Here is a 12,144-nt window from a genome sequence, read left to right as displayed (position 1 = left end):
GTTCCCCATCGCCAGCCGGGCGGTCCGAGCCACGCCTGCTGCCCCCGGGTGCTCTCACCTTGTACAGCGCTATGAAAATCAGCAGCAGCAACAGCAGCCCCCCGACGCCGCTCAGCACATAGAGATAGAGCATGTCCTTCTCATACATGATGTCAACCTTCATGGTGACCTGGGGGAGGAGGGGGAGGGGAGTGCAGGGAAGAACGCTTTCCCAGCCCTGAAGTCCCTGTGACCCATCCCATCCCCTGTCTCACGGTGTCCATCTGGACTGCGCCACAGCACCAGGCTCCGGCTCCAGCCCCTCTCCCTCCAACGTGTTACCTGCTGCAGTCACTGAGTGACTTGGCCAGCGTGCACCATGGCCTGTCCTAGGCCTTAAAGTGGCTTCCCATGAATCCCAGGATAAAATGCCAGAATCTCAGCTCAGCATTCAAAGCCTTCCAGGATCTGCCTTCTGCTGGCCTTACTGATCCATCTTCCCTTCTTGTGCTCCGCCCGCCCATCACACCGAACTTCCCGCTCTTTGACACTGCCCTGCCCACTCCGCCGCGGTGGGCCCCGCACCCGCTGCTCTCGGCTTACAGCCTCTCCCTTCCTCACCCTGGGACTGGTGGGTGGGTAGCCCTTGGCTAATCTGCCATCGGATTGATCTTTACGCGACACATAAGATGACCACATCTCAGGTGACCTTGTGGTCAGTCGCTTGCCCACCAGCGGTGGTGGGAGCTCCTCCAAGGCTGGCTCCTTGGGGAAGTTCTGACTGGTGGAGCCCAGACCTTCTCCTAGGAGGCTCTCCCCGCTCTAGCTCTGCCCCAGGCTGCTCGGCTCCCTCTGCCGCCTGCTCCCGGGGGCTCCTGAGCCGGGAGAGATACCTGGGCCCGGGAGGCGTTGCTGCCGTAGAGGTGGAAGTGCTTGCTGCTGTTGAAGGAGATGGAGAGGGAGCTGCAGAGGCTGAGCATGGAGGACGCCTGTGGAGGGGACAGGGATTGGGGACAGGCATCAGGGCCGGGGACCTCGACACAGTGGGAGTGCAGAGGCGCATGGGCCCCAGCAGGGCGCACCAGCTCTACTCAGCTCTCTGCTGTGGCATCTAACATGTCACTCGTAGTTAGAAGGAAAGTTTTCCCATAAAGAATATGTCAGAACTACCCGCAGGCCCATGAAAACAGCATTGCAAATTTCAAGCAAATCGTGGTTCCCTTTCATCAGTAGCTGTGTAAACATGAGGGATTTTTCGTCAAGATAGGAAAAAAGAAATGGAAGAAGACTGTCTGGTGGGCAGCCCACCCACCACTGCCCGCAGACACCTGGCCCCACGGCCACACCCGTCTGCCACAGCAGGCGCTACCTCAATCTCCCCCACCAGCTCCAGGGTCCCGGTCACTTGGACGAGGATCTCTTGCTTGAAGACAACTGGGCAGCGGAACTCGGCTCCGGAGAGACACGGCTGGCGGCGACAAGGAAGCCGGGGCTCAGGGACGCCTGTGTGCCCTGCCGGCTGCCCGCCCAGCCCTCTCTCAGCTCACACCCCCATACCTCAGCCGAACCGGGGCGCCTCTTCAGGTCCTCACGATGGCAGTGGACAGGAGGCTCCTGGGAACGAGGGGTGGGGTCCTCAGCTAGTCAGAGCCTCCCCCAGCCCAGAGAAGAGCCTGGCATCGAGTTCTGCCCCAAACTGCCCTGGCCCTGGGAGAGTTCAGACATCCTCACACGCTTCCCACGCACCTGGCCCTGCCGCCTGCACCCCTGCGTGTGCCCACCCCACAGGCCAGGGCAGCCCGGCCCCTGGGCAGCACTCACCACCTGCACGCTCCACGTGTGCGTGACGGGCCCCTCGCTGGGAGGCTGTGGCACCCCAACCACGGCCTCCAGGGCGGGCACGTTTTGGTCGTAGATGGAGGGCTGGATCCTCACCTGGCACAGAGGACAGGGACTGAGAGCCCTGAATGCCAGCCACCCCAACTGCCACCCCAGACCCCGCGTGCCCTCACACGCCTCTTCCTCACACGTCCTCATCGGCTGAGTCCCGAGGGCCCCCTGTTCGTTCGGCTGTGTGACGAGCCACCCCAGCCAGTCGGTCACGTCCTCCAGGCCTTACCGTGCGGGTCTGGGCTCTTCCCTCTGCGTGGAACGCGCTTCCCCGATTCCTCCACAGCACACCCTCCCACGCCCGCACGGCCCCGCGCCAGCGTCGTCTCGGAAGGTCTGGCTGACCCCCGAGCATGAGGCAGCTCCCTGTCCTCCTGTATTCCCACGCACTCTGGACGTCCCCAGCAGGACAGCACAGTGTCTGCCCGTGTGTCTGTATCTCCGCTAGACCACGAGCTTCTGAGGACAGGAACTATGTCCTATTTCATCTCCAACGCCCTACTGCTTGACACAGTACTTAGCACACGATAAGCCTCCGAAAAAGTAGTTTTCTGAATGAGTGAATGACATTTAGCAAGTATAGATGCAAAAATTATTTGCACAATGCAGGTTGGGAATGACTCATTTTGGCAACTACGTTAAGAAACATTTTCTGAGTGCATTTTATATAAAAAGAACTATCTGTGCTAGGGCTGGGAGACCTGGCAATGTATAAGAAAGTGGCACAAGAGTGGCAGCAGTAATGTCTCGGGGAGGTCAAGCAGGGAAATGTGTATCTGATTGGAGGGGTTCTATTGCTCATTCATTCAACAAACATTTGTGGACACTTGAAATATCTGTGAAATTAAAAAGGCCTAATGTCAGAGGCAGCATTTGAATTTACCCGTGAAAGACGGACAGATGTTAGCAGGTGAAGGCGGGAGGGGCCCCTGGAGAGAGCAGAGGGAGCAGGGCAGCGCCAGGTGAGTGAGGTGCGGCTCGAGGGTGGGTACCTGGGAAGGAGCCGTGGGAGACAAGGCTGGAAAGGAAGCCCAGGATCGGAGCCCCGAAGGCCGGAGGGCAAGGAATCGGGGCCCCCTCGGCCGGCGGTGGGGAGTCATGGGAGGCAGCCGAGGGAGGCAGCCGAGGGAGGCAGCCGAGGGAGGCCGCGGCTCCAGGGAGGTCCGTCCACTGCAGGTGTGGAACGGGAAGAAGACGGGAAAGGCGGATCGTGGCCCAGGTGGGAGCCTGTCTCAACAGTCCAGCTGCGAGGAGCTGGGTCTGAGCAGTAGCAGGGGCCAAAGAGAGAAGGGGACGCGCATAGCAGGACGTGAAGAGGCAGCGGGACTGGGCAGGAGGAAGGAGAAACTCACCCCGACTTGTAAGTTTTGCTTAAGGAAAAGATGATGCCTTTAAAGGATTCCGAGCAAGCGAGAGGAGAAGCTGGCTTAGGGAAAATGACAAATTCGGTTTAGAATATGCTGAAACCATAGTTTTGAGGGAGCAATTGTACTCCTAGTTATGCTATGCTGTGCTAAGCTACATTACACTATACTATACTGTGCTGTAGTCATCTTCCAAAGCGAAATGAAAGTGCTGTTAACTTGGTCCGTGCCCACTCCTCCCTCAGAGGCTCCCGCTATGGAAACCTCAGCCCAGGCAGGGAGCAGCCCTTCTCCTCTAAGCCCCGGAATGAAGGTCACTATTACAGCACTGACCGTGTTGCAGGAGAAATGGCAGATCGTTAACGCAGAGGTTAAACTCATGGATTTTGATGTTCAAGTGCGTGCTTGAACCTGACCTCTTCCCCCTATTAGCTGTGTAACCTGGGCAGGTCACTGGCCTGTCTGTGCTGTAGGTTTCTCATCTATCCAACCGGAATGACAATGCCAATCTTACAGATCTCACAGGGTGGCCGAGAATGACGGGGTTGCATGTAGAAAGCGTGCACCGGGCACAGAACTTGGGTGGGTGGGCAGGGCCCCCGTCTAGTTTACTGCTGGCCCAGCTGCTAGCAAAGTACCTGACCTAGAACAGGGGCTCATTAAATGTTCGGGGAAAAAAAGTAGGTTCTGTCCCAGAGTCCTGCTTGTTCTCAAGTTCTGTGATTCTAGAAATCATATATTCAGTGGTGAAAAGGAGTTAGTAAGTAACTGACTCCCTGCTGCCGGGAGCCTTTAAGTACAGGCACGAAGCCACGGAGAAAGGCTTACGGAAGTAGGCGGAGTGCTGGCCCTGTTGCCGATGGGGACCATGTCTACTTGGCGCCTGCATCCTCAGTCCTCAGGACAGGGCTGAATGAATGTGTGACCAAGAAGGACCTTTCACATTGGTGTTCATACCTGGTAGATGTGCTTGACTTGCTGGATCTTGGGACCTTTGGGGGTGAAACTGACATAGAGTGTGGAGTTTTTGTGGCTGTGGAGAGAGAAGAAGAGATGGGAGGTCGAAGAGAAGCATCCCCGACTCCAGGGAGCCTCTGAGCTGCCGGCCACTGTGCAAGGGACCGCAGGGCATGATCTCATTCAGGCCTCACAACGACCGCTGTTTCCCTTGGGAAACTACGGCTTGGAAGGCGTCAGCCTCTTGCGCAAAGCCCCGCAGTGGAGGAGGGACGGGACTGGAGCCCAGGGTGATGTGCCGTGGGGGCTGTGTCCTGCCCACGGTGTGGCCCTCACCAGTGTCTGTGCTGTCCGCTGGCCCCAGTTCATCTCCTGGGTAACCACATCGGCCTCTGACTCCCTCTCCCACCCATCCTGCCAACACACACTGCTGCCTGCTCTTCCTAACGTCTCTCCCTTCCTGCCGCTCAGCTGCTCAGAGTCCCTCAGTGGCTCCCTGCTGCCCAGGAGGGTCAGGTCCACAGCCCCCCATGTCCAGGCTGCCTCCCCACTGTTCCCCTGCACACACTTGCCCTAGGCTGAGCCTGCCCTCTCCCCGCTCCCCACATCTGCCCTCTGCTTCCTGCCTCCCTGCTGTCCCTAAGCCAAGTGAGCTCGATGAGAGCACACCCTGCCTCCCTCCTGGCCCATATCCTCACGCCCCACCTCCAGCCCCAGTCCAAGCCCCACCTTCCCCACGAACACTCTGTCTCTACCCCAACCCACACTGATCTTTCCTGGCTAATTCCATACCAGTATCATTCCGTTTGGCATTTATGTTCAAAAACACTGGAGACCTGGGCTCAGACACTGTCCCTGTCCTTATCTCATGGAGCCAGTTTGAAAAAGCCACTTGACTTGTCTAGTTTTTTTCCCCTATAAACAAGATAACCCAACCAGCAATCCCCATGGGTCCTTCATGCCACAGCATTCTGAGATTCACTGAATTTGGCCTTTCCAACTTGACCGTAAGCTCCCCGAGGGCGAGGGCCATTGTGACAACTTCTCTGCTACCTCTTCTAGCACTGCTGGCCCCAGGAAGGCAGAGAATTTCCCACGACAGAAACAGTCCAGAGCTTGGCTGGGGCTCTGGAGTCAGACAGCTTAGGTTCAGACCCTGGCTTCAGCGATGCCAGCACTACGACCCTGGGCAAGTATCTGCCTTCTCTGAGCCTCAGTTTGTCCATTAATTAAATGCAGAGAGGCACAGCTGCCTTGGAGGTGTTGAAGGCTCCAGCGAAAGCCAGCTACGGGGCAGTGCAGCTGGCCCAGAGTCTGACATCAGGTCAGCTTCAGATGACCGACCCAGAGCCCTTAAAGGGCCCTCACTCTTTGGAGTGCTGAAAACTGCTGGCGTTGTGGCTGGACTCAGTTCTGATCACCCACGGGGGCTCCAGGAAAGGAAGGAGGCCCAGAAGGAGGGGCTCTGGGTGGGGAGGCAGAGGAGGGAGCAGAGGCTTGGCTGGGAAGGACTCACTCCTCGATGAGGACGTTGACAGGGTACAGGACCGGGATGCTGGTAGTGGCCGAGTTGTCCTTCAGGAGACCCGAGTCCTCATTGTCACTGCATTGGGGCAAGGTAGAGGACAGTGTCAGGACGAGCTTGGCCAGGACCGCGCGGTGGCCGGGACAGGGCAGGGGCGCTGCTGGGCCTGCTGGGGCCTGCTCACCACTTCACACTGGCACGGAGCTCGGCAAAGTCCCGCCAGGAGCTGTTCAGGAGCGTATTAAACATCACCTGCACGACGACCTGGCAGGGGAGGAGGGGAACGAAGACGAAGGGCTCAGGGGCAGCCTTGGCACCTCCGGACCCCCACACCTGATCCCCACAATCCCAGAGGCTCTTATCAAGTGCTCGCTACACCGCAAACACGGGGCTAGATGTGTACCCCCATTGTACAGATGAGGAAACGGAGGCTCCAAATGGCTAAGTCATGTACATAAGGGCACAAACGAATAACCCAATTCCGGGTTTGTTCGATTCCAAAGTCCAGGCTCTCAAACAGGACACAGAACAGCTCCACATCCTTTCCCCGTGGGGTGGGGAGTGGCGCAGGCCTTCCCTGGGCAATCACCGCTCCCTTCCCCAGGGCCAAGAGCTCCCTCCCCCCTCCCGGCTCCTAGCCCTTGGCTGCTTGATTCCAAGGAACCCGACTCACTCACCGAGGCGCCTGCTTTAAAGATGGGGGAGCTCACATTGCAGGAGAGAGTCTTGGGCAGAATCTTGGACTCCTCGGGAAGCTCCTCGCAGCCGACAGGCATCTGGCTGTGGGGCTGGGAGTGGGAGGAGAGAGAACAGCCTCACTGGTGGGCAAGGCCAAGCGTCCCACCTCCTCCAGGTTGTGTCCCTGCCACGGCTTGTTCTCAGGGACGCAGGGCTAAAGAATCCGGAATGCGGAGACAGAGGTTTAGTATAAAGATGGTCACTGCAACACTATTTATAACAGTAAAAACCTGGAAGTGATCAAACAGTTCAAAGAGATAGGAATGGTCCAATAAATTATGGTGCAATCAAAGAAGAGAATATTGTGAAGTCTTTAAAATGTGCTGCTATATCTACACCCTCAGCAACCATTTTAAAAATGAACTTGATCCGGGCTGAGCATTATGAAACCATTTGTCTTCGTCACAGTCTTGTGAGGGACAGATTTCAGCCTCAGACTGGGAAGGGACACAGATAAGGAAACAGAGGCTCAGGGAGGTTAAGGGTCGTCCCCATGGTCTCTCAACTGGGTGATGCAGGGATCGGTAGGAACTAGGACACAGGATTGTGCGACACGAGATCTCGAGTTCTCACTCTCTTAGAGGCCCCTTAAGTAAGCAGTGAATGTTTCTGTATGAGAATAATTCAAGTGTCCACAGACAGATGAATGGGTAAATAAAATGTGGTATATAACAATGAAATCAATATTATTCAACCTTAAAAAGGAAGGAAATTCACATACACCACCACGTGGATGAACGTCAAACACATCACGCTAAGTGAAAGAAGCCAGACACAAATAACAGACACCGTATGAAGTATCAGAACAGGCAAGTTCACAGGGACACGCACGGGCGGGGCGGGCTGGGGACGGGGACGGCAGAGCTGCTGGCGGGCCGGGACGGCTCTGCAAAGAGACGGCGGTGGCGGCTGACGGCGCCATGAATGTACTCAATGCCGCTGAATGTAAGCTTAAGAATGTTGAAAACGGTAAACTTTATATTACATATATTTTACCACAATAAAACATTTTTTGAGGAAAACCAACCATATGGAGAGCAAAATGCCAGTTATTTAAAACAAATGTAGAATAAATACACAATTTAATGTGTGTGCATGTGTACAGATAAACAGATAATATAAATCTCTATAACTAAATACAGGAAATTAAGAAGGGTAAACACCAAAAGGTTCAAAGTAGTAACTGCTTTGATGTGGTCAGGGTTTTATAAAAAAGCAGAAGCAACTGCAGAGTTGAAGCATATGGGTGATCGTCTCCTTTAAAATTCTCTGCGATTTCCAAGATTCTGTGGCGATTGTATATTACTTTTATAATAGCAGTTTAGAAACAAAAGCTGTATTTAAAATAATCCAGACCATGCCTCAGAAACACTCCGGTCACCTCCTGAGGGAGGCGACCCCCTCACCCACCCACGCTGGTCTGCGTCCCCGAGCGCTCTGGGCACAGTGCGGGCCTCTTCCTCACGCCCCGTCTCACCTGCCCCTTGCACTGAGCCCCTGGGCGTCCCCAGCCTGGCTTTTTGGTTGTGGAATCTGAGGCTCACAAAGGGCGAACCTTATACCTCAGAGCATACAGCTCGAGGGTGACCATCCGGCTGAGAACCCAGATGTGACCCCAAGACCTCTGCCTGCCTGCCGCTGCCGCGTGTTCGGGCGGGGGCTGCAGACAGGCAACCTGCAGGCACCCTGCCTTCCGGCTCACCTTGAGCACCTCCACTTTGCGGAAGGAGAGTCCCCGGGGGAAGGTCAGGCCCAGCTGCACCCAGTAAGCATCTTCCACCAAGTTGCTCAGTGCCAGCTCCACGGAGAGGCTGGCAGAGGGGGTCAGACGCAGGGCTTTGGGTCTGCGGAGAGATGGGGGGCGGGGGGCGGTGGGGGGGAGTTATGGAGTCGAACTGACGGAAGCAGGACCAGGGTGAGGAATTGTAAAGCTGAGGCATACAATAGGCCAGAAAAAATAAATATAAAAAATAAGCTCCTATGCTCAGGCTGTGAGCTTTGCAAGCTCATCAAATGCAGAGGGGAGTTCCACAAAGTTCTTGCATTTCTCAGAAAAGGAAACTAAGGCCCAGAGAGGGAAGTGGTGTCCCCAGATGGCACATCTGGTGAGTGGAGGCGGGCAGGGACTCCAGGGCCCCCTTCTTTCCAGCACTCGGGGGCTGCCTCAGGACCACAGAGTGGACAGGCCAGGGGCGGACGCCCCACGGACCTCACAGGGGAGAAGGACAGCTGCAGGTCGGCCTCACACTTCTTGTCCTCCCCGCAGTTCTTCTCAAAAGGGATCTGAAAGGCCAAGAAGAAAGGACCAGGAGGCTCAGGCCCCAAACCCAGAGGGGGCTGACCCCAGGCCCCTCTGCCGGCCCCTCCTCCCCTCTTACCTCCCTGGTCTCCGAGTGGGGTGAGGGTCTCAGGATGGGCTGTATGTCCTTGGCCTGCTGAGCACGGAGGAGGTGGAGGGAGGAGAGATCAGTTGAGGCAGCAGAACTCACGAAGGAGGGCTGGAGGGGCAGGGCTCCGGCTCACCGGCGCTCGCTGTGGTCTGCCCCTCCCAGGCGCCAGCTCCCTTCCCAGGGCTGCCCCCTCCCTGCCTCAGCCCTGGCCGCCTGTGCAGCCCTGCTCTGCGGGCATCTTCTTGACAGAAAGCTGAGGCTCAGGGTGCCCCATTCCTTCTCCCGGACAGTAGACCAGGGCTGTGACAATGCAGCCCCCACAATTCCTGCCTGGGCAGGACCCCCTGGCCACACAGCCTGCGACCCACCTGCCTGTGAATAGCTCTTTCACTGCGGTTCTCCTCTGTGAACCCCATCTCCCCCTAGAACAGCTCTCCGTCTTTTATCAGATGGAGGCCAATTTTTTTTTTTTTTTTTTAAAGATGGTTTTGCTCTGTCACTTAGACTGGAGTGCAGTGATGTCATCATAGCTCACTGCAACCTCCAACTCCTGGGCTCAAGCCATCCTCCTGCCTCAGCCTCGTGAGTAGCTGGGACTACAGGCACACACCACCATGCCTGGCTAATTTTTTTTTCATTTTTTATAGAGACAGGGGTCTTGCTATGTTGCCCAGGGTGGTCTCAAACTCCTGGCCTCAAGCAATCCTCTGGCCTTGGCCTCCCAAAGCACTGGGATTACAGGTGTGCCAATTTTTTCAACATTTCCTGAGCTTCTACTCTGGGCCAGGCCCCATGCTGGGCACTAGGTATATACCAGAGAACAAAACACACTACTGCCTGCCCTCCCATGCCGGTGGGAGAGGTGACTCGGCATTTTCAACAGAGTGGGTCAAATGTCATGGTGGGACAAGTACAGGGTATCTTCAGAGCATGTAGAAAGGACTCTTATCCAGACTTGGGAATCAAGGAAGTTTCCTGAAGTATGGCATCACAACTGAAATCTCAAGGAAGAGGAAGAGGGAGCTAGATGATTTGAATGGTGAGGGAGAAAGAAAGAACAGTCTATACAAAGCCCCAAAGGCCAGAGAGAGCTTGTGCGTCGCACAAGGAGCAAAGATGTTCGTGCTGGCTGGAGCGCTGTGCGTTAGCAGGGGCAGAGATAAAAGCAGGGTCCAGATGTCACTGAGCTTTGCAGGCCATTTTAGGGGGCTGGGACTTAATCCTAAGGGTAACGGGGCCCTGGAAGGATTTTATGGGTTATCAGCTGTACGTTCTAGAAAGATGCTGGCCTCCTCTGCTTGCACATCACCTGCCAAGCAGCCTCCAGACTCTTCCTCCAGGGGCTGAGGTCCTGGTGGCCTCTGCTGACTGCTTGTCACCTACCCTCAGCATTCATACACAGATTCCTACCACCCTTCGGACCCCGGCCAGGCCCAGATGGGTGTCCAGGGCCTCCACCCTGCTAAGCCATCTTCCTGCCAGCAGCTCAGCCCATCTCCCCATTTCCCTTGATTTGCCGCGATGTCTTTCCTCCTCGCTCCACCTACCCAAAGTCTACTCATTTTGCAAGATCCAGAACCAGCGACGCCTCCCTCAGGAAGTCTTTTTTGACAACAGTGACCTCAGGTCTCTTTCCTCCACACCACACAGTTTGGCGTTTAATTATTGCCCATAGCAGAGACAATCCTTCCTCGCCTTCTGCCTTTAAGACAGCGCCTCCACTGTTGACCCGGGGCATGGCCGTGTGGGCAGAGGACTGCTTTTCTCAGCTTCTTTTATAGCTAGATGTGACCACAAAGCTGAGTTCTGATCAGTGAGATGTCAGTGAACGTGCTGTGTGGCTTTGCAGAGGGGGATATTCTCAAGGGGAGGATGTGTGCTCTTCTCCCCCTGCCCTTGGGCAGGTGCGGACATGATGGTTGGAGCTGGAGCAGGTATACAGAGGTACGCAGGCAGGTACGCAGAGGTACGCAGGACGGTATACAGAGGTACGCAGGAAGGTACGCAGAGGTACGCTGGCAGGTACGCAGAGGATGGAGGAGCAGCAAGATCAGAGCAGGGGTCGGCAAGCTGTGGCCAGAAGGTAAAATCCAGCTCCCACCTGTTCTGTAAATAAAGTGCTATTGGAACACAGCCACACCCATGTCTTTATCCATGATCTGTGGCTGCGTTGATGTCTCGCTAGCAGAGTTGAGAGGTCCCAACAGAAACCATACGGCCTGCAAAGCCAAAAATATTTACTGTCTGGCCCTTTCCAGATACAGTTTGCCAACCCCTGATTTAGAGGCTTGGAACTGCCTCCACGACTTCAACCTGCCTTTTACAGGGGAAAGAAAGACTTTTCTTGTTTTTAAGCTACTTTTAATTTGAATCTCTGTTGTTTGCAACTGAGTAACTGAGTTCATCTAACTGGTACTTTGCCCTTGCCTAGAATGACTCACAGGCCCAAAAGCAGCCAGGTCAAAGCTGAACCCACCAGCTCCCCTGTGTCCCCTCCAGCGACCCCTGTGTGGGGAGTGGCTCCACCATGTACCCAGAGCCAAGTCAGAAATGGGCGTCACCGTCTGCCTCTCTCCCCATGCCTCTGCAGCTGACAATTCTGCCTCTTCCAGCTCGCTTTAATGTACAGCCTCCTCTCCACTCCCACAGAAACTGCCCTGGTTCAGGCCTTACCACCCCTCGGTGGGGCCATTACAACAGCCTCCTGCCTCCAGGCTCACACCCTTGCAATCGGCCTCCCTGTCGCTGCTGGAGTGAGCTTCTGAGACACATGCTCCGCAGCAGAGCCGTCTACGCTACGCCTCCGCCTCCCAGCTCCCCGGCGTGCCTGGCCCCACTCCAAGGCCAGCGGTGGGCGTCTGACCCAGGCCTGCGCCAGGGGTTGGTTTAGGGGTGTGAACATGCCCCGGGTCACAGCAAGAAGAAGGAACCTTGCCCAGTGGAGAGGATAATGGATGATGTCACCAACAAAAGGATAATAAGTTAGGCTACGAAGAGAGGCCCATTCCTGGTGGCCTTGTTTGGGTTCCCAGAAGCAGACATGAGCGAAGCCAGGATCCTCCCCTGGTCTCTTCAGAGTGAACTGATTCCTGTTTCGCTTACGGTCAGGGGCACTTGCAATCAAAAAAGGCCTTGGTCTGTAATATTTCCTTCCTCTGCATCAAAGTCCTTTAATGGCTCCTCAGTGCCCTCGGGGGAAGGACCAAACCCCTGGGTCCCTCTGAAAGGGCTGCTCAAGGGCAAGCCCCCTCTCGTGCCGCCTGGAGTTTAAAAGAAACAAAAAAAGAGCAGCCAACCTCTC

General features: G+C 55.8%; 1 protein-coding gene across 2 annotated transcripts in view; it reads right to left on the bottom strand.

The window, feature by feature from the left end:
• ITGAL (integrin subunit alpha L) overlaps nt 1-12,144 on the bottom strand; it is a 36,997-nt gene that overhangs the window by 3,451 nt on the left and 21,402 nt on the right. Inside the window, exons 19-30 of one of the 2 annotated variants that reach the window (XM_069486032.1) lie at nt 8,832-8,888; nt 8,663-8,736; nt 8,156-8,297; nt 6,393-6,503; nt 5,900-5,979; nt 5,707-5,793; nt 4,191-4,266; nt 1,801-1,914; nt 1,537-1,593; nt 1,349-1,447; nt 873-968; nt 59-169 (exon numbers count right to left, since the gene is read on the bottom strand). In XM_069486032.1, coding sequence (XP_069342133.1) covers nt 59-169; nt 873-968; nt 1,349-1,447; nt 1,537-1,593; nt 1,801-1,914; nt 4,191-4,266; nt 5,707-5,793; nt 5,900-5,979; nt 6,393-6,503; nt 8,156-8,297; nt 8,663-8,736; nt 8,832-8,888 — 1,104 coding nt within the window. The remainder of the gene's footprint in view (nt 1-58; nt 170-872; nt 969-1,348; nt 1,448-1,536; nt 1,594-1,800; nt 1,915-4,190; nt 4,267-5,706; nt 5,794-5,899; nt 5,980-6,392; nt 6,504-8,155; nt 8,298-8,662; nt 8,737-8,831; nt 8,889-12,144) is intronic. The other variant, XM_069486033.1, reaches the window with a different exon arrangement.

Source organism: Eulemur rufifrons, chromosome 14 (genome assembly GCF_041146395.1).
Source record: "Eulemur rufifrons isolate Redbay chromosome 14, OSU_ERuf_1, whole genome shotgun sequence".
NCBI lineage: Eukaryota > Metazoa > Chordata > Mammalia > Primates > Lemuridae > Eulemur > Eulemur rufifrons.
The sequence above is the reverse complement of the archived record's forward strand: the minus strand, read 5'-3'. Positions and strand labels throughout refer to the sequence as shown.